Source organism: Tauraco erythrolophus, chromosome 8 (genome assembly GCF_009769465.1).
Source record: "Tauraco erythrolophus isolate bTauEry1 chromosome 8, bTauEry1.pri, whole genome shotgun sequence".
Lineage (NCBI taxonomy): Eukaryota > Metazoa > Chordata > Aves > Musophagiformes > Musophagidae > Tauraco > Tauraco erythrolophus.
The window spans coordinates 18,481,715-18,505,824 of NC_141472.1; the positions used below are offsets into that span (position 1 = coordinate 18,481,715).

The 24,110-nt window shown below is 36.2% G+C and overlaps 1 protein-coding gene across 1 annotated transcript in view; it reads left to right on the forward strand.

The window, feature by feature from the left end:
• The window catches only part of CCDC141 (coiled-coil domain containing 141), a 106,094-nt gene extending 83,287 nt beyond the window's left edge, over positions 1 to 22,807 (forward strand). The window contains exons 22-30 of the mRNA XM_086615889.1: positions 1,051 to 1,160; positions 3,538 to 3,645; positions 4,276 to 4,359; positions 8,013 to 8,899; positions 10,869 to 11,041; positions 19,608 to 19,762; positions 19,861 to 19,990; positions 20,087 to 20,246; positions 22,684 to 22,807. Of these exons, the coding sequence (XP_086472015.1) occupies positions 1,051 to 1,160; positions 3,538 to 3,645; positions 4,276 to 4,359; positions 8,013 to 8,899; positions 10,869 to 11,041; positions 19,608 to 19,762; positions 19,861 to 19,990; positions 20,087 to 20,246; positions 22,684 to 22,807 (1,931 nt within the window). The remainder of the gene's footprint in view (positions 1 to 1,050; positions 1,161 to 3,537; positions 3,646 to 4,275; positions 4,360 to 8,012; positions 8,900 to 10,868; positions 11,042 to 19,607; positions 19,763 to 19,860; positions 19,991 to 20,086; positions 20,247 to 22,683) is intronic.
• Positions 22,808 to 24,110: the final 1,303 nt, after the last annotated feature.

A 24,110-nucleotide genomic window follows, 5' to 3' on the forward strand; every position in this document is an offset into this window, starting at 1 on the left:
ACAGCCTGAGTTCACCTTGAAATCAAAGTGTGAATGTCCTTGTAATATTTATGAGCTTGGAATTAAGACTTCATGGCTTATGCTGTTTTATAACAGGCAAGCAAACCTTTGAAGTCAAAGTACATTACAGTGATATACCTCAGTGCTGAGTGAATTTTTTACATTAACACTGTGAATAACTAGTGGTATTTGATTGCCAACTTAAGCATTTTATTAGCAAAAAATGTAAATTGTTATGTAAATATTGTATTTGCAACTGTATTGATTTGGAATATTGTTGACCAAAAAGAATGAAGGTCAACGAACTTCATGTTTTGCTTTTTTTCTCCTACTCATAATGTTTATGTACATGTTGAAGTTATTTTATCCAAAGATATGGTGACTATCCAAATGTGCAAGGATACTGTGTAGCCTATCAATTCAAGTAGTAAATATGAAAAAATTTCAACAAACTGTGCTTTTAAATTCTTCTAATTTAGTGTTGAAAAGACTATTTAGAGAGCACAGATTGCTTTTTTTTTTTTCTTCTCTCTTCTTTTCTTTTAACCTTCTCAATATTTTAAACGTTCGTCTGTAGGAAAGGAGCTCAAAGAATGGATTCTTGACACCAACTGATTAGGAGCACTGGGAGAAAGAAGCTGCTTTCTGTTTTTTAAGCCATTACTTATATGGGAAGAAGTTTCTTCATCTTGCCTTTGTTTTGTATTTCTTGTAACAGGGATCCAAATGCCTCCTAGCTCTGTAATAAGGCAACTAGTTTAGGAGACACTTTACGAAGACAGCATCTTTTAAAGCAGTATCACTAACAAGATAGAAGTAATTTTGTTCAAGGAGAAGCCTAGCAGAAGACTTGCAGCGTCTATGAGGGCCCTCCTCAAGTAAGCTAGTAAGAGATAGGAAAGCACATTGCCGAGAATCACAGAACTCCTTCAGCAAAATGAAACACAGAAAAATGTGATTATTATAGTATATTTGGTTTACAAGGTACCTTGATTGTTATGCATCTGAGGCATTCTGTTCTGCTTTCATGTTGTTTTACCACCTTTGCAGGTATTGAAGAAGGAGAAAAGTATGTTGAAAAAGCCGTATCAAAGTACAAAGAAACAATAAATTCTGTTGATGAGTTGTGTAGATCTCTGAGAGAACTGAAGGAGATTAAGGTATTTATTTATTTATTTTAATCTGGAGAATGTATTGCATCTGCATCAACTTAATCAGACTTAGTGTCTGAATCAGTACTTTTAACCTGAGGGTCATCTATGGTATTATGAAGCATTTCTTAATTGTTCACTTTTACATACCTTAGGTAATGATTGAAATGAATCAATGGGGTGCTACTTGTTTGTGCACTAAACCATTCCTCTTCGGTTTCTTTTTCTCAATTTCTTTCAGAACTGTTACTGCTTTCAAGTAACCTTTAGGGGAAAATGTCACAATTTCTTTGAGTATCTAGACAAATACTTTTTTCATATTTCTTCTTCCCTTGGTACTGTAATATAGATAACTGCTGGATCTATAAAATGCCAATCAGCTTGGCTCTCTATTGGAAAAATCATCCCAAAAACCAAGTTGTGTTAAAACCAAAGTGATTTAAATCAGAAAAGCATTATTTATAACATAAATATTAAAAAGAACAACATTTTTAGTTTCATATTCTGATAAGCTTCTTTAGAGTGTGATTAAGTATAACATATCAACTGAGGATGACTTACAGAAGACAGCTGAGGGCTAGATTTCTGTAATAAAGACTGGGTCTACTCCATCACCCACTCTCAAAGTAATCAAAAATCTCCAACATTCAGCAATAGCTGATGAGTTAATTCTGGGAAGTTGGAAGAGTTAAGATGCTTAAATAGCCTGCTTTTGTTGATGTTGAACGTTGTTTCACATCTTTGATGGAATTACGCTATTAAAAACTGATGAACACTCAAATCATCTGTTAATATACTTAAAAGCAGTAAGAGAAGCCAAAATGAGTTCCAAAAGTCACTAGGTGAATGGAAAGAAGGTTTTGCCTTACACTGTGACCATAAAGAAACTTCAATATAAACGCCAATTAGATATTTCAAGTTCTTCTCCCAATCCATGTGTTCCATAAATGCTATTGTGTGGAGGACAGTAGCCCCAGGTTCTGTCAGAACAGGGCTTGAACCTTTGATCTTTTTTGCTAGTTCAACATAATATGAATCTTTTCAAGACAAGTGAAATTTGAAAATATTTGTAATATTTTACTTTGACTAATTTTGCTAATGGTAAAGTTACCTTTCTTTAACAGAGTTTTTAGGAGAACATTTTTTTCCATACAGATCCATTCATACATAATTTACTGATTACTTTAACCTTTAATTGAGATAATTCTTTAAAGAAAGTCCTTCAAAAGGAATATTGCAAAAAAATGAATTTTCTGCAATAGAATGTAGTTTTGCAACTTTTTTCAAATTAAAGTTGTTATTTTTTTATAATATGTAATATTCTGAGATTTTAAAACTAGCATTCTTATTGGACTTTTCCAGAATATCTCAATAGTCAATGTCAAAATTCAAGACTATTTTTTCTTCAGAAAAAAACAGATTGAACAGATTACACAGAATTTTTCACTTGATTAATACTAGAAGGGAAAATTACTACTGCAGCACTTAAAAGAATGTTTTGGGACTGTAACTTTTGGCTGAACAGCTAAAGATGTGAAATACACAAAACTGTAACTATAAGACTTTGGTTTTGGTTTACATTGTGCCACTGTGGTGTTCTTGGAAATCTGCAGATTTCTTCCATGACAATTGTAAAGGATTCATGAAGTCTTCATAAAATACAGTATGGTTGTGCAAATTTCTGTTAAGTACGTACTTTGTAACCAGTTCTGCAGTCTTTGAAGCTAAAGCTATAAATAAATATCAGCCAAAAAGAATAGTAAAAGTAGCTGATCTAAAGTACAGTTAACTACATTGAGTAGTTATGGACTGTCCAGACAGGAAGTTGAAGGAGGAAGGAAAACAAGAACAAAGGCAAATTCTGCCTGGTTATGTTTTATGCTTAGAACACATTCTCCCCTTTCCACCTTTTAGACAAATTTGAACATTCTAGAGACTCACAAATGTTTCTTTGCTCCCTAGAACAGTTTTCCTTGAAAACCTGTTTTTTTTTTCCTGGATCTATTGTTCATCCGCTTTTTTTCCTAATAGTGTCACTTTCTTCATCCTTTATTTTTGCTTACTTATGCTGGATACAAATTGGTTAATATTCCTCAGATTCTTGACCAACCACTTGAGTTCTTCAGTCTTTGGTGTCCTGTAATCTCCCTGACTCCAGAAGAACTCCTCAGCTTTGAAAAATGTTGTCTTCACTTCTCCAGGAATGAATGAACTGGGCTTTGCTGTGTATTTTTGCCATAAGCACTTTATACCTGTGCTGATGACAGATATTAGATAAGATTTCACTTTATTTTTTCTACTTTGTTGTACAGAGCATAAGTCAGTGTGTAACTAACAATTGCTACCTTCTATTGTGTATAAACTTGATTTTCTTTTCACCTAACAGAAAGATGAGTTTTCTGTAGAGTTGGTCACTGTTCGAAAAGAAGAAAGAAATGGTCAAGAAGTATGTGAGGTTGTTTTTAAAGACAAAGCAGAGGAACAAAAGCAGCAGGTTAGTTAGATTTCATGTTTTTTAACTAAACTTTGTTTCTTAAAAGGCTTTGTGACTTCACAAGACTGGAATGTTCCTTGCTTTTCAGTCTTGAAGCCTCCCTTAAGATGGATGTTATCAGTGTAGTCTTGGTCATTTCCCTTTCAATTTTTTTTTAGTTACCCCTTTGCCTTCTATTGAATCCACATTTCTTCCCTATTTTACTTTTTTAGCTTTCTTTTTAGTTACCTATATATCACTTTTTCTTTTCTAAAATAATATTATTTTCATAATCTTTTACCAATTTTCCTTTGGTCCTATTGCCACAGTATTCTTAACGCAGACATCCTCTTTGCGACCATTTGTCTGTCCTCAAGGGAGAACACATTCTGCTCTCTCCTTTATAATAAGACTTCAAGAAATGTAGGAAGTAATAAGAGGAGACTGCTGTTAGTATTTCTCAGAGCCCTAATATTCATATAACCCCTAAAGGCAAGTATGAAAGTATTTGATTTATAAGTAATATGCTATCAGATAAGCCTCATTGCTCAGAATTTGAACTAAGTAACAGTGGAAATTATGACGCTTTGTTGAATCATTAAGGTCTTTATAAGGAATAAAAAAATTGTTTTTTAAACATTTTTCTTTCAGATGGCATCAAGTAAATTGCTTAAAAATTCAGAAAGCATTACTGAGAAGAGAAACAATACTCTGTCTCCTACCAACACTAAACAGGTACCTGCTGTTTATGTTGATTTTATTTTTTTTTTAAATCAAGTTGATGGGCATTGTAGTGTACTCTTAAAGGAGTTTTCCTTCTCAATTCATTGTTTCTCAAAAGTGAGGGATATTGTTATAGATTGGTGGGCTTTGATTGTCTTCTCATTTATAGCATTACAAAAATCCAATGCAAAACAAGCCTAGAATTGCTTTACTTTTGCAACAGTGTGAATAACAGGAAAGCAGTCATGGCAGAAACGTGATGGAACACAACTAAAGCTGTCAGCAGTTCAGTGTGACATCATGTCGCATATAATCTGCTGTACTGTTGATATGACACTATACATCAAATAAATAACAGAACTCAGAATCAAATAGTCATCTTCACCCTCACTTCAAAACACTTAAGTTACATTTCGATTGCCAAAATTCCATGCAGCAGAGATCATAAATAGGTTCCAAAGTATGGATTGCATGTTGAGGACAATGCACAAAAGGAAATTAGATGGTGAAATACTGAGTATGTGTTTAAAATTATAAAAATCCTACCAGACAAACATGTTTTATTCATGGATATACTGTAAATGAATATGAAAAGTTCCAAATTGTCAATGAATAAATGTAATCTTAGAAATACAGGCAATACAAAACCAGACCTACATTTTATGAGATTGATTCTCTTAGCTTAAAGAACGTTTTTAAAATCTTGGGATCCTGGATGTAAATGTAAATAATTTACTATGTGAAATATTCTGGTAAATTAGAGTGAGTGGTAATATAATTAAGTCTTTAGAAAGGTAGGGTACATTGGTAATTGATTTAAAGCTCTAAAATTTCCATTTTGCAAGCTGTAGCATAGACCAATATTACAAGACATTAAATTGTGGCATTTTGTAGAAATTCAACTAAATTTAACATTCCCTTCAGTTCAATACAGAATGTCCTGTAATCAGCTGATGAGTTAAAATTAAACCCAATCAATTTGGGGCTTAAGTCAATGGGAGTTTCTTCATTGACTTGGAGCTCAGATTTCACTCAAAATTTTGTGACTGTTCCAAAGAGGCACCCTCAGGAGAATCACCTCACCCAGCAGATATCCATAGTCTCGTTTCTTATTTTGCTAGGCCACAGCTAGGCACCACTGTGCCTCAGCTGCCAAGGGGAGAAGTCAAGGATATGGAAAACAGCAAATACCAGATGTGAAGTATGGCAGCTATGATGTCTCCACCCTTTTCATCGCTCTCTACTTCACTTAAAGAAGTAGCAAGTTCTTGTCACTAGAGCTTTTCTGTCTTCCATTTCTGTCCTTTCCAAGGAAAGACCTGGCCCATCCCCAGCTCCTCATGTAGTGGTCCAACAATCTCTAATTTTTGTTTATACTTCTGCAAACTAATTTTGCAGTATTAATTTACTTCAATAATAAATATCACACTCTAAAAAGTAGCCTAAACCATCTCATGGCATGTTCATCCTCATGCTTCTTTGATCCCAGGTGGCACACCAGAATTGAAAGTCCTCATGCTGCCAAAGCCTCTCTGACAGCTTGCTCGCTCACTGCCCACCTGTTGTTCTGTTCCCTAGCATTTTCCCAAGGGTCATTTTCCAGCAATGTCTGAAATAACTGTTCAATTCTGTGATCTCTGGATGAGATGACCATGAAACTGACAGCACATCCCTGCACTAAGATCCCAGATTAGTCAGTCAAAAATTCCTACATTGTCATGGCCTTCCCATACTTACCCAAACATATGCCACTGGGTGCATATGTGCGTAGACTCCTAAATAGACGGAATGAATGTGGACCATCGATTTCATTCAGACAGTAGAGACTGGCTATTCCGAAATTCTGACCTATGTTTTTTAAATATACCTGCTCAGAATTTAACCTTCTAAACAATTTTTCAACTTCTTAATATTTATTCAGGTTTGGTTTATCAAATTTTTTTAGTGTAAGTCAGACCAAAACAGCCAGAATGTGCTACTGAAGTGCCTGTTAAAGCTTTATTTTAGAAAGACTTGCAAACTTGGTCAGGCTTAAAACTGAGAGTTACTTAGAACAATGCTGATAAGGTTAGAAGACCTGAGTGACAGTCAAATTTGCAAACTAGAAAAATATATTGAAATTAATCTCTAAAAATAACAATTTCTTAGAAATAGTTTACAATTAGTTAGAACTGCAATAAAAAAATTGAATACATACAGAGGAAGAATGAACTCAGTATTTATTATTTTCTGAGTAATTAGAAAGGGGAGAAATTGACACATTTCACCAAACTGGAAAGTCAGTTTTAATTTATCATGTTTATATCCATGATAGATTCATACTGGAAGACACTTTGGGGGTCAGAGTTCATCAGGGGATGCTTGTGGAAAACACATTTAATACCCAAACTTGAACTTCAACTGAATTGAATTATTTAGTAAAACAGACACAGCAAAATCCTGACTTCCTTCCAGTCATTCATTCATGGACCTCGCATGAATCACATGGCTTTGAAATAACAAAATTATTCACTTGGAAAAAAATCTGCATGAAAACTACTGTGTCTGCAGGACCAGGGCACATGTGAGGTTCTTTTACTTCTTTCTACTTCTGTTTTGTTAATTTTGCACACTAATGATTAGGTTATGTTTAGAGTAATAAAGCAAAAAGAAAGCCAAAATGGATGTGTTGCTGCAGTTTTGTACTGGGTACTGACAGAGAGACCTGGTTTGGAAAGTAATGGCATCCAGTGTATCACCCGATTGTTCTGAGTGACACCTTATAGGTGATAGAAACATTGCTTAGTAGATCACATATTTTTGTATAGAACTCCACAATGAGAGAAGAGCATAAGAAAGCATTATTAACACCTTTGCTGAGAGCACTGGCATAAATTAAATAAGCCTGAATAGGTGATCACACATTTATATAAAAAAATCAAGAGGAAGAGAAGTGGTTAATAAATCAGATAATGTCTTTGGTGCTTTGTGATTGAAATTAATGCACTCGTCGCACATTCAATTATTTTTGAAAGATGATGAGAGGGATTTTTTTTTACTCTATATCCAAGATAATAGAAAAATAATTTTAACATTGTTATGTTAATGTTTGGAAAAGATATTGAAACAGCTAGCAAAAGATGAGGGAAATATAAAATGCTTGGAAAATATCTTAAAGATGTTAGTTTAGTTCTGTAAATCTTGAACATGACTGGTGACTCTCACAGTCCAGTAACTTGGCTGTCAATATATTTTTATTGCTATGTAACTGTTTCCCATTTCGATGTAGTTAGGCCGCCTCCTCCTCCACCTTCCCCTTGCAAATGCTCATATAAACAGCACATACAAGAAATACACAAGTTGACTTTTGCTTATAGAAAGAGGTACTTTTGCTTTTATTGTTACTGTTATAATAAATGCTTATATATAATTATAATAATATTTGCTATAATCTATCCAAACAGTTTGAAATTCCAGTTAGCTGCTGCAAAGTTTTCTGAGGAATTATCCTTTTCCATGTATTTCCTTCTGCTTCTCAGAATACATTAAGCTTAATTAACAGAAATATTTCAAATATTGTTGCTAGCTTCTGCATGGAAAGGGGATGCATAGAATTGTACCTCATTCTCTCTCTCTCTCTCTTTTTCTTCTTCTTTTCCTGCTCTTCTTTCCCCTCCTAATTTAAGGAGAGGAATAAATTGGCTGATGCTCCAATTATCTGTCCAGCTGGTGAGGATCTTGTTTCACAGGATACAGAGCTGTCATCTTCAGCCAAAGAGGATAGTTTACAGACTGAATTCTTGGCAGAAGAAATACCCTCCGGAGATGAATATGAGTGTATATCACCTGATGATATCTCTTTGCCACCGCTTTCTGAGACACCAGAATCCAACCTCTTACATTCTGAAACAGAGCTAGAAGAGCAGTGCTGTTCTAGTTCTCATAGTCTGCATGTCAGTTCCTATAGCTTGCAAATGCAGAAAACCACTACTATTAAAAAAGTGATGGAAGCGTCTGATCTCTTAACAAATTCTGCTTATGCTGATGCTACAAATAATAGAATGGAAAGCCCATCAGATCAGTTTGAGAAGTTTTGTATCTCTTCAACAGATTCTGGTCCAGAAGTCAGAGCTGTATCTCCTTTGACTTGTTGCTTACAAGAAATACCTGAAGCTAGCACTGCTTCCTGCACTATAAATGCCAAACCAGTATATAGCATGATGAGTGAAGTATGCAAAACACATTTGCAACACCTTGAACTTCATAAAAGCATGGCAGAAACACCAGAACAATTGCATGACTTGAATAATCGTACTAAAACCCAGGATAGGCTGCATGCTTTGCCTGATGCATTCTCAGGTTTTGTGTTTCAATCAGACGCCACCAGAAGCTGTCAGAGGCAGATGGTCACCCGAGAAGAGATTAAAAGTTCATCAGAAAAGAACAGCATGGCCAGCCTAACTGGACAGGCGCCTAACTTCTCCCAGCTTCTGTCTAACAAAACCGTCCTGGAAGGTTCTCCGGTAACTTTGGAAGTAGAAGTAACAGGATTCCCAGAGCCTACACTGACATGGTGGGTAGCTTATAATGAGAAGAAGTAAATATACCTATTAGCAAGACAGCTTGAACCACTTATAACCAAATTAATTCATCTATAGACTAGAATAAATGGTTTGTATCCTTTCTACTTCACACTTCTGCATGATTCTCACCTTCAAAATTGCTTTTGACAGTTAACCTACTTGAAATAATCTCCCTGCACTTAATTTTATAAATAGTGAGAGCATCAAACTACTGCAAGCATATCCAATGTTTTTTTAGCAAATACATCATATAGGTTTTTATATTATGGATTATGACATTCCACTTGTTCAATAATTTCTTAAAACAAGTGTGCAGTCCAGATTAACTGTAAGTAAATTCACCTGTATTTTCTCAGGATCTTGGCACTATATATGGATGGGCAGACACATACACGTGCACGCACACTAGAATATTTATGTAGCCACTGCACATACATAGAGACGCACATTTTTATATATGTGAGAGTTGGTTGTTGAAAACTGGTGACAGGTTACAGGTTAACCCCCTCCCCTTGCAAAGAGAACCATTTTTATATTATATGTTTGTGTGCATTATCTATCTCTCCCTGAATTGCTGTGTGTCTAATCAGGTTACTTTATACTGTGTTTGTGAGAAATACAGATGTTGTGATATAAACATCTTTTAAGATGACTTTTTAGAAATTCCCTGCCAAAGGGAATAGGGACTGGGAGAGGGGCAGGATTTCAAGATTTTTAGTCCTCTGTGCATTGGCATATTTTCCAAAAATTTTACCTCATTTACCATTTGTCCACTTCCTCCATTACACTTTCATAATGGAGGCCTTTCTTTTAATGTATTAAAATTAGATATGCCTCTTATTGGAAACGTTTCAATGCTAAGATTATTTTTACACCTGTAAAGAATTAGGTAAACTATAAGCTTTTAGTAAGCTGTATTTTCTTCTGTGGCACTGAGAAAAATACTGGGCACTGCAACCTTGGTGCTAAATTGTGTTGGTATCAATAAAGTTACTTTGTTTTAATACTTTGTTTTAAATTCCGGTATTCTACACTTTGAAGAGTATTATTGGTGAAACAAGAGGTACTTTCAGTTTTATTTTATCATAAGAAAGCATTGATTTAGCTAAAAAAATATATGCACTGTTGATACATGGTCTTTTAAAAAATAACGTTTAACTGAAAGCATTTTGCAAATTAGAAATTTATGAAAACAGAAAAAAATGTGGGATTTTGTAATTAAAAATTCACCAGTACTATGTATTTTGTACTAATGTAGACATTTTATTGGATGTAGATGTGGAAAAGTATTTCTGTGTTTGTGTTAGGTTAAATATAGCTTATGCTGAAACATCACAAGACAAGAAGAGCCAGAATTTATCCTCACTTCCAATATGTAAATCGGGAGTCAATACCAATACATGGTGACAGATCCTCAAGTGTTAGAATATAACACCAGTTCTATGCAACAACTCTTGATGCTTTGTTCTGTCCTGTTTGATGATGTGAACTAAGTAAATGTTAAGTGGGCGGGGTTGGAAGAACAAGTCCTTGACTGTTCTTTATACTGAAGACAAAAGTTCAGAAAGTTTGTACATTGCTTATGCATCTTAAGAGCATATTCATGATTTGAATGTGGATTGACTCAACGCCTTACTAGCGAAAATGTTTCAGCACAAAGCTGAGGGCCCAGGTCTTCATGCTACTCTCCAATACTTTAGTGAGATAACTGTGACTTGTGCATTGAAAACCATAGTCAGAAGCACATCTTCTAGTATTAAAAATGTATTATCCAGCAATTTGAATTGTTTAAATATTCATCCATATTTACATATAACTTTAAAACTCAGTAATGAGAGCACAGCAGTGAGCTCTGTCTCCCATTGTCAGTGTAATGTTATGAAGGTTGTCTGAATTTGCGAAGTTCTGCTTGTCATACAGTGGTATAAATCTGACTTGAAAACTGACTCTCTGCTTCAGGTACAAGAAAGGCCAGAAACTGACTGCAGATGATCACTTAAAGCTTTTACGAAAGGAGACAAAGCATGCTTTGTTCATTCAGAAGGTGTGTGATAAAGATGCTGGCCTCTATGTTGTTCGGGCTAAAAATTTGAACGGCACTGTCTCCTCAAGTGCCATTCTCCACGTGAAAGGTAACAGGCCACCTATTACAAGAATAGACTGGATAATGCTGTGTGTCATCTATATTAGCATATCACTAATGTACTGGCTAGTCACAAAATAAGTACAATATTGACTGCACTGGATTTAATTCTCACATGCTAAGAAAACATTACATTTATTTTCCTACACTGCATCTTTCATAATCTGTACCAAACTGCTTTTATGTCACCCTCAGTATATTACTTGTTTCTTTAATACCAGTATTACGTGCTTAGTTTCCTTTCTCATAGTAATGTTGAGATAAAAATGTTACAAAAATTTTCTAGAATCTGAGGCAGAGTTGCTTTCTAAAAATGTTGACATTACAGAGTTTTGGAAACAGTTTTAATGGTTATAGGTGTGAAATGTCAAGATACTCCCAGGTTGACTGCTCAGATCCAATACATTTTATGATATGCCTTTTTTTGGGATGGGATGCGAAGGGTGTTCAAATGTTTTTTAAACATTTAACATATTATTTCCAACCACATTTTTCTCATATACTTAAAAAAAAAAATTATTTGTAGGATAAAGGTTCTTAATAAAGAAATAACTTACGAATACCATTCATAATTGCAGTGGCATAGATCAGATTTAAATCTGTCTAAGCCTAGCAGATAGTTGCCACAAATGACAGTTACAGTAGTTCCAGAGTTGTGATCATCTGCACTACAGAGATTTAATCCAGAATCATCAGAGTTTCTGTAAGTGGCACCTAGCATACGGTAGACCAAAACCCCCACATATTTACAAAATGAAATGTTCCAACGTACCAATCAGCTTAGGTAGGTGCCTGTGATACTTTCTCTGCCTTATAAAATTAAAGATATAAATATTTCTAATAATCTGCTAAATTGTTAGTATAAGACAAGAAAGATAATAGTTTATGAAGTGAGCATTAAATTTTTTAACACATTGATTTCAAAGAGAATCAACCAAATTGGGGAAATACTCAAAAGTGTATTTGCACACAAAAGATTTTGTTTTATTTCAGTCAAATAGAATTCTCCTATAATTTCAAAGCAGTAAATCGAAACCACAACTTTGTTCACCTGCATATTGAATTTTGTTCCTGACAAGGACAATTACAAATATTTTTTTTTATTAAAGTGATAATTTGTTTAAATAGTTGATAACAATGACGTAAGTGTGCCATTGGAAGACTTCATTTATAAACTCTCAAATGTAACTTCATTCTTCAGCTTCATTACTTGTATTTTTACAGTAAAAACAATTGACAAACAGCTGCATGATTTTTCCTGCATCTTTGATTTGCAGATTTCATATTACAACTGTGTTGTTGTGGAAAATTTATAGAGAGGAAATATTTGCTTTCTCTTGCATAATTTACCAAACCAAAGTAAGCCTTTTACTCTGTAGCATGCTATGAGCAGAATATATATTGCAAATTGCTGGGGGTCAGCGAGATTGAAGGCTGACATTTAGATATTTTGGCCCAGTGACTGCAGCTTTATTAAAATTCCTGTAACTTTGAAATAGGAGAAGTTCTCTAGTGAATATAACCTCACAGCAATATGAGAGGGAGCAGGAGGAGGAGGTGGTGAGCAGATAGGGGAACAAAGTAAATTCAAACTAAAATTGGTATTATCCTTAATGAACGACTTTCTAAGGTCAGTCATCTCTCAAAAAAGTTGATTCATAAGAATTCTCTCAGGCATAAAAATCACCTATTTTTCTAAAGTGTATTTTCTGTTTCACAATAAAGCTAATTTTAATAATCAATATGATTTTGAATGTTTCAATATTCATAAAAGTAAAACTCATTTAGTGTTTTTGTGCCCTTGTGACTTTATATATGAGTTATAAACATACAGTAAAGAACCTATGTGAGCAAGCTGACTTGCATAAGTGGTACATTAAGCAGTACTGTGGTAAGAACAAACCAAAATGCCTGTCTCCTACATGCTGTAAGGTCTTGCCTGCTGCAGAGCTGCCAGTGCTTGATAACTTTTTCCTGTTCATCACACTCATTTTCTACTTGAAAGTGAGTCTTCTAGGTGATGGCTGCCCTTCAATCCTCTGTTTTTACTGAGAGTTGCCATCATTCAAAAATTCAAAAATTGATGTTCTTTTGACTTGTTTGCTTTTCTGCTTTTCTAATTAGCTTTATATAATACTCAGGTCACTTTTTCAGGCATTTCTGCCTTCAGTATTGACGCTAAGTATATGCACACCAGAAAAACAGGAGTGAAAGCAGAGATGTTCTCTTTCCTCTTATGCCTTGTCTCTGCCAGAATTAGACCTTTAAATTAGGCACTGTCATAAGGCTTGTGACAGAAAGAGTCATAGATGCTGGGCTCAAAGCTGCATCTCCGTTTTAACTTGTAAATCCTTCATCTTGAAAACTACAGAAAGGTCGGTGCTAGAATGATCATTGTTCTGTCTGTTTTCTATGGCCAGTGTGTGAGTTCAGAGATATGCATTTGACCTTTTTAGTTGGAGGGGAGCCAAATGTTGAGCGAAACAACACTGCGAGGTGAGGTTGTGTCCTTCAGAAGGCAAGACTAGAGCTAGGGTTCCAGCCTTTCTTGGAAAAAATTGTCCCAAACTCACTTGTAGTTCTGTCAAAGCAGGAGAAAAAGATGTGAACTTTTCATCAAGTCATAGAGGAGGAATTGGAGGTAGCTTGGATCTAGACTTGTAGTTGGATCTGTTTGCTTGCTGGCACATACAGAAAGACTGCCCACTAATAATCAGCTCTACGAGTTAAAAAGGCAATGAACAGACACAGCTACTGGATGAGTGTACACAGATTATGGGAACAAATTCTTCCTCCTCCTCGTAATGATTCCTGATAAACATCCAGGCTCCTAGGATACTATAAGGGAGCAGGCATGCAGACCTTCTCCCTCATACACATTTGCATTAAATCTGTTGCTGTTAACTTCGTTTAATAGGCTTTAGCACAAGTGGGAGAGATCTCAGTTACTTTACTTGAGATTTGACAGTCAGAATACAAGGCCAGTTTAAAAAATTGTGGGCGTTAAGAGATGCAGCTTTGATTCCAAATGAGATTTATTGTATCTTTTTATTAATATTGTTTAGAACCTAGCCTGTGATATAGCCCTTTTTTTTGGAGTTTGACTTACACTACCAATTCCAAGCATAACAAGAAGGACTGTCATCTTTCCTCTAAGAGGGGAGGATTTAAAGAGAAGCCTCAGGGAAAGAGTAAGTTTTATTCCAACATGTACAAATCTATGCTGCGTATGCCCATGAACAAGCATATTATGCCCATGAACAAGCATATTGTGCCTCTGAGTTATGTATCATGCTGCATATGTCTAATCGAGTACACATGTTCTGCCCCCTTAGCAGAAAAGCACTTAGAATCGATACAATGCTAATTTTTTTTCTTTCTGAATTAGGGTTTAAATAGTTCATGAAATGACCCTTGTTGCTAAAGTTTGTATTTTCCTTATTTCTATCCTTTTTTTTCTCTTTTTTCATCATATTCTGAAAGTGCTATTGGTAGTTCAGGTACTGAACAAGACATAAAAGTAGTTTATCTTAATGGACTTTTTCAGGGCATTGCTATTTGAGACTTGATTTGGGATTATATACTCCAGGAAGGCTTTCCAGATAAGGAAGCTGTGTTGACATGATGCCCCTGTAACGGTTCACTGCTGTGATGTAGTGTTGAAATAGCACCCATGCTCAATTTTGTTGGTTGGAGAAGGACACTTTTAAGCCATTTCTATCTCGAAAGTCACTAAAGGAAAGCTGCCCTCTGCCCTTAAAACTACAAAAGCAGAATGGTACTGAAATGCCACACTCTGTGAGCTTAACACTCGTTTTCCAGCTTGAACCATAAATGCCTGTGGTAACTGACAAATTAGATAGCCCAGATTTCAACAGAGCCTCCTAGAAAAAAGATGTCAAAGGTGATCTTGGACAAGACAAAATAAAATTATTCCACTGAGGAAGGGTAGATTAATGCAGAGTTCTTTGTACACTGATTAAAATTACATGGGTCTAAAGCTTATATGGAAGATCCCAATAGATTACCTGTCGATCCAAGGAAGCCAGATGCCTTTCTAAGTAAAGTGAGCCTCAGCTTTGCTATTCAGTTTAAAAGAAGCTGACGTAGCTTATGATCTGCTCCTGTGCCAACACGTCCACTTTCATTTTTCCTGAAACATGTTACCTGTGAAAAGTAAGCTTAGTACTACTCGATTAAATCCTGGAATTGAGTTCCTATTTAAATGTTAATTAAGATCTTTCAAGTTTGACTTGTGAGAAGAAAGTGAGATGCAAATGAATTAAATTTTTGAAATCTAAGTAGAGTATTATTTTCAAGAGTACACGCTCGCATGGCATTCATGCTATTGCTATATAACAGACACTGTGAAATAATAAAAGGTCGAAACAAACACCTTGTCACTTCTGAGAATGTTGCCATTTTTTCATAGTCAGATATAATTATTAAATGCAAAAAGTTATAAGGCCAGAAATTGCCTCAGCACATCTGTAGATTAAACCTTAAATTTGAACATTTGTCTGAATTTTAGATTAACAAAACTGGATTTTGTGAGTATGGTGTTGCATCTGCTTTAAATCAGGAGCAGTTTTAAATGCAGTTTTTAATGGGTATGGGGATACCAGCCACATTTTTGATTGCTGCAAGAAACAAGATTAAAAAAGAGAGAGATTAAAGATACCAGATACACAGCAGGATACTGAAAGTCTCCTGGGTTTAATGCTTTGCTTTGTAAACAAAGGTGTAATCAATGCTGATTACTGCCGTTTTGACAGTCTGGGTTTAAATACTCTTTATTTAAGGACTCTAATGAATGCCCAAATAATTTTGCTGGAAAATTCCTGCTATTTTCTGTTTAGATAATCTTAAAAAAAAGAATGATAGTGGTGTAGTCTCATGTTACACCAATATTTCTCTGAAAGAAAAGCACACTCATTCTGTTTCTGCAATATTTGAAATGTAAAACTTCCCTCTACCTCCTTGTTTTTTTTTTTTAATATTTCATGTTGTGCATGCTTCACTTCCTCCTTCTTTAAACCATACTGTAGAAGCAGGGAATACCTCTAAATGTTTTGTATTGTTCTGGTTCTGCTACTTTCTTTTTTCACAGTGCTGAGTTCCCCTCGTCACAGTCACAGTTTTGAACCTATAGTTACTTCAAGATCCCAAAATGTTTACATCTTCCCAATTACTCTCTTAAAGGGCAGATTTAAATCTCAATCTCTCTAGCCTTGCAACGAGAATACTATGCTTAGGCATACTACTAACCTAACCTCCCTTCCTCCTTCTCAATATACAGGCACCCATTAAGAAAGAAAGTGGTGAATGAGATTGCCTGACTACAAGATCTGGAGTTGTGTCAAGGGGTATTTACACAAGGTGCATAAGTTAGGAGGGGAAAGGGATTAATTATTTTCATTTTTCAAAAGAAGCAGCCTGTCTGAGGGCCCAGCTGTGAGTTCAGTAGGCAAAGGGAGGATGAGGCATTCCTCTGGTTGACTTTGGATCAGATGTGGCGGGCGCTGCAATGGAGAAGGTGGGTTCCTCTCAAAAGACTGGTAAGGTATGCCTGTTTCTGGACCTTTCTCTGGAGAATTTGCTGGAGTAAGCTAGCAATTTTTGTGTGTGTATATATATTTTGTGGCTCAGGAGCTGTGTCTTTAAAAATTACTGCTCAGGCTTCCTTTAATGAGGCTACACCATGATGTTCAAGGAGGCTGGAGCTCTGGATTATGGATATTTCGGATCAATGGGGTCATGAGACCCACATGGTATTCCTTAATAAAATTCCGTCTGATCATATTAGGAGTTTGACTTGTGACAAAAGCTCTGAATAATAAACTGCAGTGTCTTAATTTAGAGCAATGCTGAGTGGACACAAAGTCTTTGAGCAGCATGGTGTGAATCTGTGTAGCCTAAATTTTTAGAAAAGATAGGAGGAAGTTGATAAACTTGCAAATATCACATTTCAAGACATCAGAGATTAGAAACTATGTGCCCAGAATAAAAAGATTAAGAATAACCGTAAAGCAAAGTAATAAAAAATGGCTACTGAAAACAACTGGTTGGACTTGGTACTACCTATGTGCGAGAGGCTTGGGGCAAGGTTGAAAGCTGTGTGATAAAGCCAGGTACAGGTGATGTCTCCACCTGCAGTTTTTGCATTGCTTCAGACAGCTGAGTTTTCCTTCCTGTTTCCCTAGTTAGCAGCAAAACTCTACTGGTTCCTGCAGATAACTTACATAATATTTGTCAGACTTCTTATCTGAAGCCATCACAGTGGAATATCAGTACCACTGGCTACCAGAAATGTTTTCCCTTCACAATGCAGGAAAAAAGACCTATTCCTTCTAACTTTTGTGGCTTATGGAATGTCCAGCCAAGAAATAATTTTAATTTGACAAGTTGTCTCTAGCTTATTCTGACATTTCATTATGATATCATGGGAAAGCCATTGGTGAAATATAACCATTCATTCTATTTTGAAGATTGTTGTCAGAGGATGAACTCTTCTACAGCAGACTTTGTTTCTCTGTTGAGTTCTAGTCTGTGCTTTAAAGAGGTGTAGTAACTGTCACTTCATTGTTTTCTTTGCACATACTTTGCTCTCTAGAACCTGGTCATTTCAGGTTTTATGTTCTACTGACTTAGTAATATAAAAACAAGATAGAGTCTGAACATTATCACGACTTCACTCAGATGAACTGTTTTTTTAATGGTAAAACCCATCCTGGTATGAATGCAGCCTGACTTTCCAAGGTAATACAAACCGTGCAAGTAATGGAATCAAGCCAAAAGTATCACAAGGAGTGGCTGATGCCCACTTAACATTTTCCACTGGGATACAAGCTAATCATGCACTGTTTATGACTTATAGCCAGCTGCTTGCAAGAGGAGGCAAGAGTGTAAGCTCAGTTCTCTTGCTTGAAGTGAAGCTGCAGATCCCAAATTTCTGTGCCTTAAGTGCATGCAAAGCAATGGTGGTGGCAGCTTGTGCATGCTAACTTTCAACAACTAAGAACTGAGTTCTTCAAGCTGCTAGGACTGGCTAACACAGTCCTCAGGTTAGCAAGAGTATGAGAGTGTAAGACTCATATATTTCTGCTCTATATTGTGGCCTCAGTCCTACAGTACACGGGAAGAATGTAAAAGCAGCGAAGTTTGAAAGCTTATTGCAAGTAAGAGCTCACCTAAGCAGTGGATTTATTAATACAGTGGGTGAAAATGTCTACCTCACTATGCTGACAGTCCCACATTTGGCAAAAAATAGGCATGGGCTCAATATATTTGGGTTTAGAATTTGCTGGGCACCTTTGTGAGATAAGATTTTTGCTTCGTAATAGCATAAAGAAAAAATTTTTATCCTAAAACAGTGGAGTAATGCTGGCATAGTTGAGAGCAGTTTCAAGCTCTGTTGTTTATCACATGTTTCAGTAACTTTTGGTTTCTGAGAAGGCCAGTGATTACTTTTGTTAAATGTTATGGACACATAGTACAATTTAGAGAAGAGAGGAACAAGCAGACATTCTTTATGTGATAGGAATGCAAAATATTCATTTTTGTTGTAGTATATGTCTTCGTGTGTGCTTCTGTGTGTTAAAGTCTGCTGCTTTGGATTCCCTGTGTCAAGAATACTTAGTCTGAGTTCTGATGTCGTCATCTTTTTTACTGTGGCCCTGGAGGTAGTAGTACAGTAGTCCGGTAAATCCAGCTTTTACAGCTTGTTACATCATATGTCACATCAAGCAATGATTTGATTCACTACAAACTGATGCTGATGACTGAAATTTCTTCAGACAATTTTGATGGGTTAATTTGTATTAGCCAGGCATGAGGTTTCGCCTGTCCTCCCACAGTTGGCATGAAGCCAGCACAAACTCAATCTCATGTGCTCTGGTTATTGCAATAGAAATGCAATTATTTGCCCACCCTTGATGTAAATCAGATTTATACTGGATGATCTGATAGTACATAGTTTCAGTGTTAATGATGGCCAAAACAATCATCTTGATCAAAGTGGTACAGAGGCCACATACTGGCTTTCACCATTGTTGCAAATATAGATCAATCTTTTTTTTTATTTTTTCCGTAACATTTTTTTGACTAGAAGAATAGGAAAAAAAGGTGAAGAAAGAGCGTGATGTACAACAATGCACTAAATGCAAAAGTTTGTTCTCTTGCCTTTGCCATTTTAAATTTGTGTGGAATATTTACTCTTTCGCCTTGACTGAAACACAATAATCCACATAGACTTTCCTACTACCTACACAAAGGACATGATTCTTCAGCATTACCATGGAACTAACATTACTATGCCAATGCATGAAATTATTGAGTGCTTAACATCCATGTGTTTCAACAAACTTTATATTATATAGATAAATGATGTCTGCCTACTAACTGTCTTGCAAACAAGTTGTCCTGATTTCCAGGCATTAATAAAGGTTCTCTTAGTCATGCAATGTGGTGAACTTATAACTAGGAGAACTGATTTTTTTCTTCAGTTGCTTTAGTTGTGCCTTTTAAAATACAGAAAATATATTTTTTTTTTTTAGTACAAGGAAAACAGCCAAACTTCATACAAAAATTTGGACATACAACTCTACAAGAAGGTGAAGATTTAATCCTGCATTGCACTATACATGGAAAGCCCAAACCACATGTCTTCTGGCTGAAGGATGATATTCAAGTGGTATCTGGCGACATCAGTGTATGTTCTAATATTCTTGAAATATTTCTCAGCAGAAAGATAATATATTTTGCTCTGTGCTACTAATAATCTACTATGTGCATTCTGTTGTTTTGCAGACTGAGAAATTGGGAGATACCTATTACCTTTTAAAAAGAAACGTAGTTCTTGCTGATACTGGGGAATATATCTGTGTTGCCAGCAATGAAATTGGAAAGGCGCACTGTTCTGCTTTCGTTACAGTGATAGGTGATTCATTCTGCCAGCTGCATGCCTCTAGGCATGTTGTTGCCATACTAAATAAGCACCTCGTTTCCACTTACTAATGTACGTGTTTTGTTTCAGAGAAGAAGAAAAGCTCAGAAATTTCCACTGTAACTCAGGCTGAATCAGAATGGGAAGATGGATACTTTTCAGAAGTGAACGTCACAACTGAGCTGGTACAAGCCCACAACACACATTGTGTGCGAGATCGAAGGCCAGTGGCTAAACATTTCCCAGTAAGGTAACTTGCAGCTTACTCTGTGCTACGTTTCGTAATACTCCAATAGCTGTAAGGAACCTAATTTACAAAGCACACATCAAACACTTCCTAATCCTGTGAATTTTTGCATAATGTAAATGAAGTGCATAATGTGTGACTGCCTTTTACACTTAATTCTTCATCAGAAGATATGCAATTCTATTAGACGAAAGAGCTTGTAATACAATAGAAAATAGAGTTTATGCAATAAGGCATTTAGTTTAGTGAATATTTTTTTTTTAAATCTAGGTATCTTAATCTAGGTATTAATGTAAGATTGAACAGCTCAATGATAAAAAATGTTCCAGAGTTCAAATTGATACACCTACATGAACATGATGTTTCAGTAACAGCATATGTAAACAAGGGTTTCTACTAGGTAAACATCTTATTTAGAAGAATAAGTAGCAGTCCTAATAGCACAGGAACAGTCATTGTTTGTTAGTTGATGAAAGATTACAAAACTTCCCACTGTGCAATTTCAGAAGATTAAATGAGATACATGAAGTCTCAATAGTCCTTGTGGTGACTTCCTGCACCGGGTTAAATCTTGCCTCCTGAATTTAGGCTCTGATAGTCTACTGTAGTTTGTGGTGCTAGAACTGCCTGTCTTTGGAGTAATGTATTCAGGAATGAAGGAGTTTTTATACCCTGTGGCCGTTAATAATCTGATTTACTGTACTATTAGTTCACTGTTTCACTGAAAACATCAGATAAGATGAGGTAACATAGGGATGTAGGTGGGAGTTAGGAAACATAAAATACCTGAACAATTCTATTGATAATGTTTATTACACAACTCTGAAATGGGTAAGACTGTTTTATGGTGAAAAGCTGATTTCATGATGATGCAGTAAAATAACTTGCTTTCTAGAAGGAAAGTGGAACAATGTGATGGGAAAGACTCCAGGAATTTCATGGCTTTAAAGAAGTGATGGTTAATGTGACCTGGGAAAGTGGTTGAGAATCTGTGGGACTGCTGACAGGCTAGTCTTTCACAGTCTGCTCAAAGTGTTAACTTTACACTGGTCACATAAAAATGTGTTTGTTGCCCTAAAAGTGTCTGAATATTTTCTGAATTTTTCATACATAGTGAATTTGATGGCAAAAAGCTATAGAAAAAAGAAAGAGCAGTATTCTTTTGTCTTTAAGTTCCTGAGGTTTGTCTATCTAGAGGTAGAGCAACATGTAAAATGAAAAGAAAATTATTGCATATGTTGATTCGAAAGGGGATTGAACTGTTGGGAACAGCACAGGAAAAAGGGACCTGGGGGTCCTGGTGGACAGCAGGATGACCATGACCATGAGCCAGCAATGTGCCCTTGTGGCCAAGAAGGCCAATGGCATCCTGGGGTGTATCAGAAGGGGTATGGTTAGTAGGTCGAGAGAGGTTATCCTCCCCCTCTACTCTGCCCTGGTGAGGCCGCATCTGGAATATTGTGTCCAGTTCTGGGCCCCTCAGTTCAAGAAGGACAAGGAACTGCTTGAGAGAGTCCAGCACAGGGCCACAAAGATAATTAAGGTTGTGGAGCATCTCCCTTATGAGGAAAGGCTGAGGGAGCTGAGTCTCTTTAGCTTGGAGAAGAGGAGACTGAGGGGAGACCTCATTAATGTTTATAAATATGTAAAGGGTGACCGTCATGAGGATGGAGCCAGGCTCTTCTCAGTGGCATCCAATGATAGGACAAGGGGAAATGGATATAAGCTGGAACATAGGAAGTTCCACTTAAACAAGAGGAAGAACTTCTTCCCAGTAAGGGTAACAGAACACTGGAACAGGCTGCCCAGAGAGGTTGTGGAGTCTCCTTCTCTGGAGATGTTCAAAACCCGCCTGGACGTGTTCTTGTGTGATCTGATGTAGGTGGTCCTGCTCCGGCAGGGGGATTGGACTAGATGATCCTTTGAGGTCCCTTCCAATTGCTAACATTCTGTGATTCTGTGAAAAGAAGTTCTCAGTTCATCACAAGCTACCTGCACACTTTCCTTCATATCCAGCTGATTAAGCATTGATCTCATATATTTTTTTTCATTTTTTCTGTATTTTTGTGAGATGGCAGATAGTCCAAAGCAAAAAATCAAACGCAAGATCGTGTTAATTTTACTTAGGGTGCATAGAGAATTCAGTGTGATTAAAACATATAGACCATACAGAAAGGTCAAATATCTTCTCATTTTTCTTGTCTCTTCTGTTCTTAATAACTAAAATGCCCTCTGGTTATTTGTTATTGTCAGTAAGATGAGTTTTAGGATATTTTATGTTCTGTCTGGAATCAGTCTTTATTTCACCTCTAATCTCGTATTGTGTCAAGACCACAGAGAATAGTCTATGCCAACCACCACGGTGTTACTTATGAAAGAGAATATTGCAGCTGCCACCATTAAAAATATAGGCGATATTAATTGACCTTTTTTAAAACAGGTTTAAAGAGAAACTCTGGCTTCAAGGAGTGTATCTTGAACTTGAGAGGCCACAAGAGATTAGCTTCAATTTGGAACATGATCCTGTTCTCCTGCCTGCTGTAAAGGATCAGAAGATGGACTGAATTGCCATATGCCTGATTCATGAGGTGTTCATGTTGTTTGCTGTGTCCGTTAGTAGACTTTGACCATAGATGAGGAGATGATGAATCTTTGACTGCTGTTCAGTTTATATCTAGATTACAATTTGTATTTGATTTCTTTATAAATAAATCATTAATAAAATTCACCTGTGCACAGTATTTATTATACAGTGATTTCTAATTTCTTGTAGTCTTACTCTGATTTTTGGACAAATCTAAAAGAAAAAGATGATGAGGAAAAAGATACATTAAGCTTTAAAATTACACATCTCCTTGGTGATTCATCAGTACCCATCTTCTCCAAATTCCATCAATGCCATAAATTGCATCAGTAGTTCTTCACATTAGCTTATACAGAGAATTCAGATACAAAACAAATACAGATTAAAACAAAATGAGTTTATGACTGCAGAATTCTCCAGATTATGAAATACAGTGTTCATTAGCTTATTTCTAACAACTTTGAGACATTTTGAGGAGGCTGAGCACCAAAAGCAGTGGTTACTAATAATAGCAAAACTTGTCTAATGCATGCTTAGTACCAAGAATGTCTTCAGGGAAGAGAGAGTCTCTTTAAGGCAGCATAATGGAGAAGTTTTCCGCTATATTGCTTCAGCTTTCAGGACTAGATTACTGTGACAAAGCAGTCTGTCTCCAGTTGATTCATGTCATTATAGTCCAAAGGAGTGGACTATGAAGTGATACCCACATTAGTTTCAAAGGACATCCTTAGTTTAGTCAAGGACTTCCCAATGATAAGATTCCTCAAGAACCACAGTGTCCATTCAGAGTATAAAGAAAATCTGGAGTGAAATGGAATCTTTTGGATTGTAGGACAGTCGTTAGCTTGATGAAATTTTTGTCTCCATCTCTTGAATTCAGAGTCTAGGTGTCTTTTTCATTTCACTGCAAAGCTCCTTGCAGAGAAAGAGGAGGACTTTCACAGTGTCATCCATTTGCAGCATTGAAAAAAGTAGTTCAGAAAACGCTCCTTTTCGGTGGCTGTTTGGCACAATAACCAACAGAACATCTAGTTAGACTTGGGAATAACTATTCTTCAGCTTGATCCTACTGATTCAGCTTGTCAAAGTCCTACCTAGCAAACGATTCACGCTACTTAGACTTCTGCTTCAGTGTACTGCGTATGACTTGGCCAATACCACAGGTACATGTGTATGTGCAACTGCCTATTGCGCAACGTTTTGTCGTTCTTTATATAAACATTGATTAGTCCTACACTGGATTTGTATACCACAGCAATGCACTCACACTTCTCACAGAGATC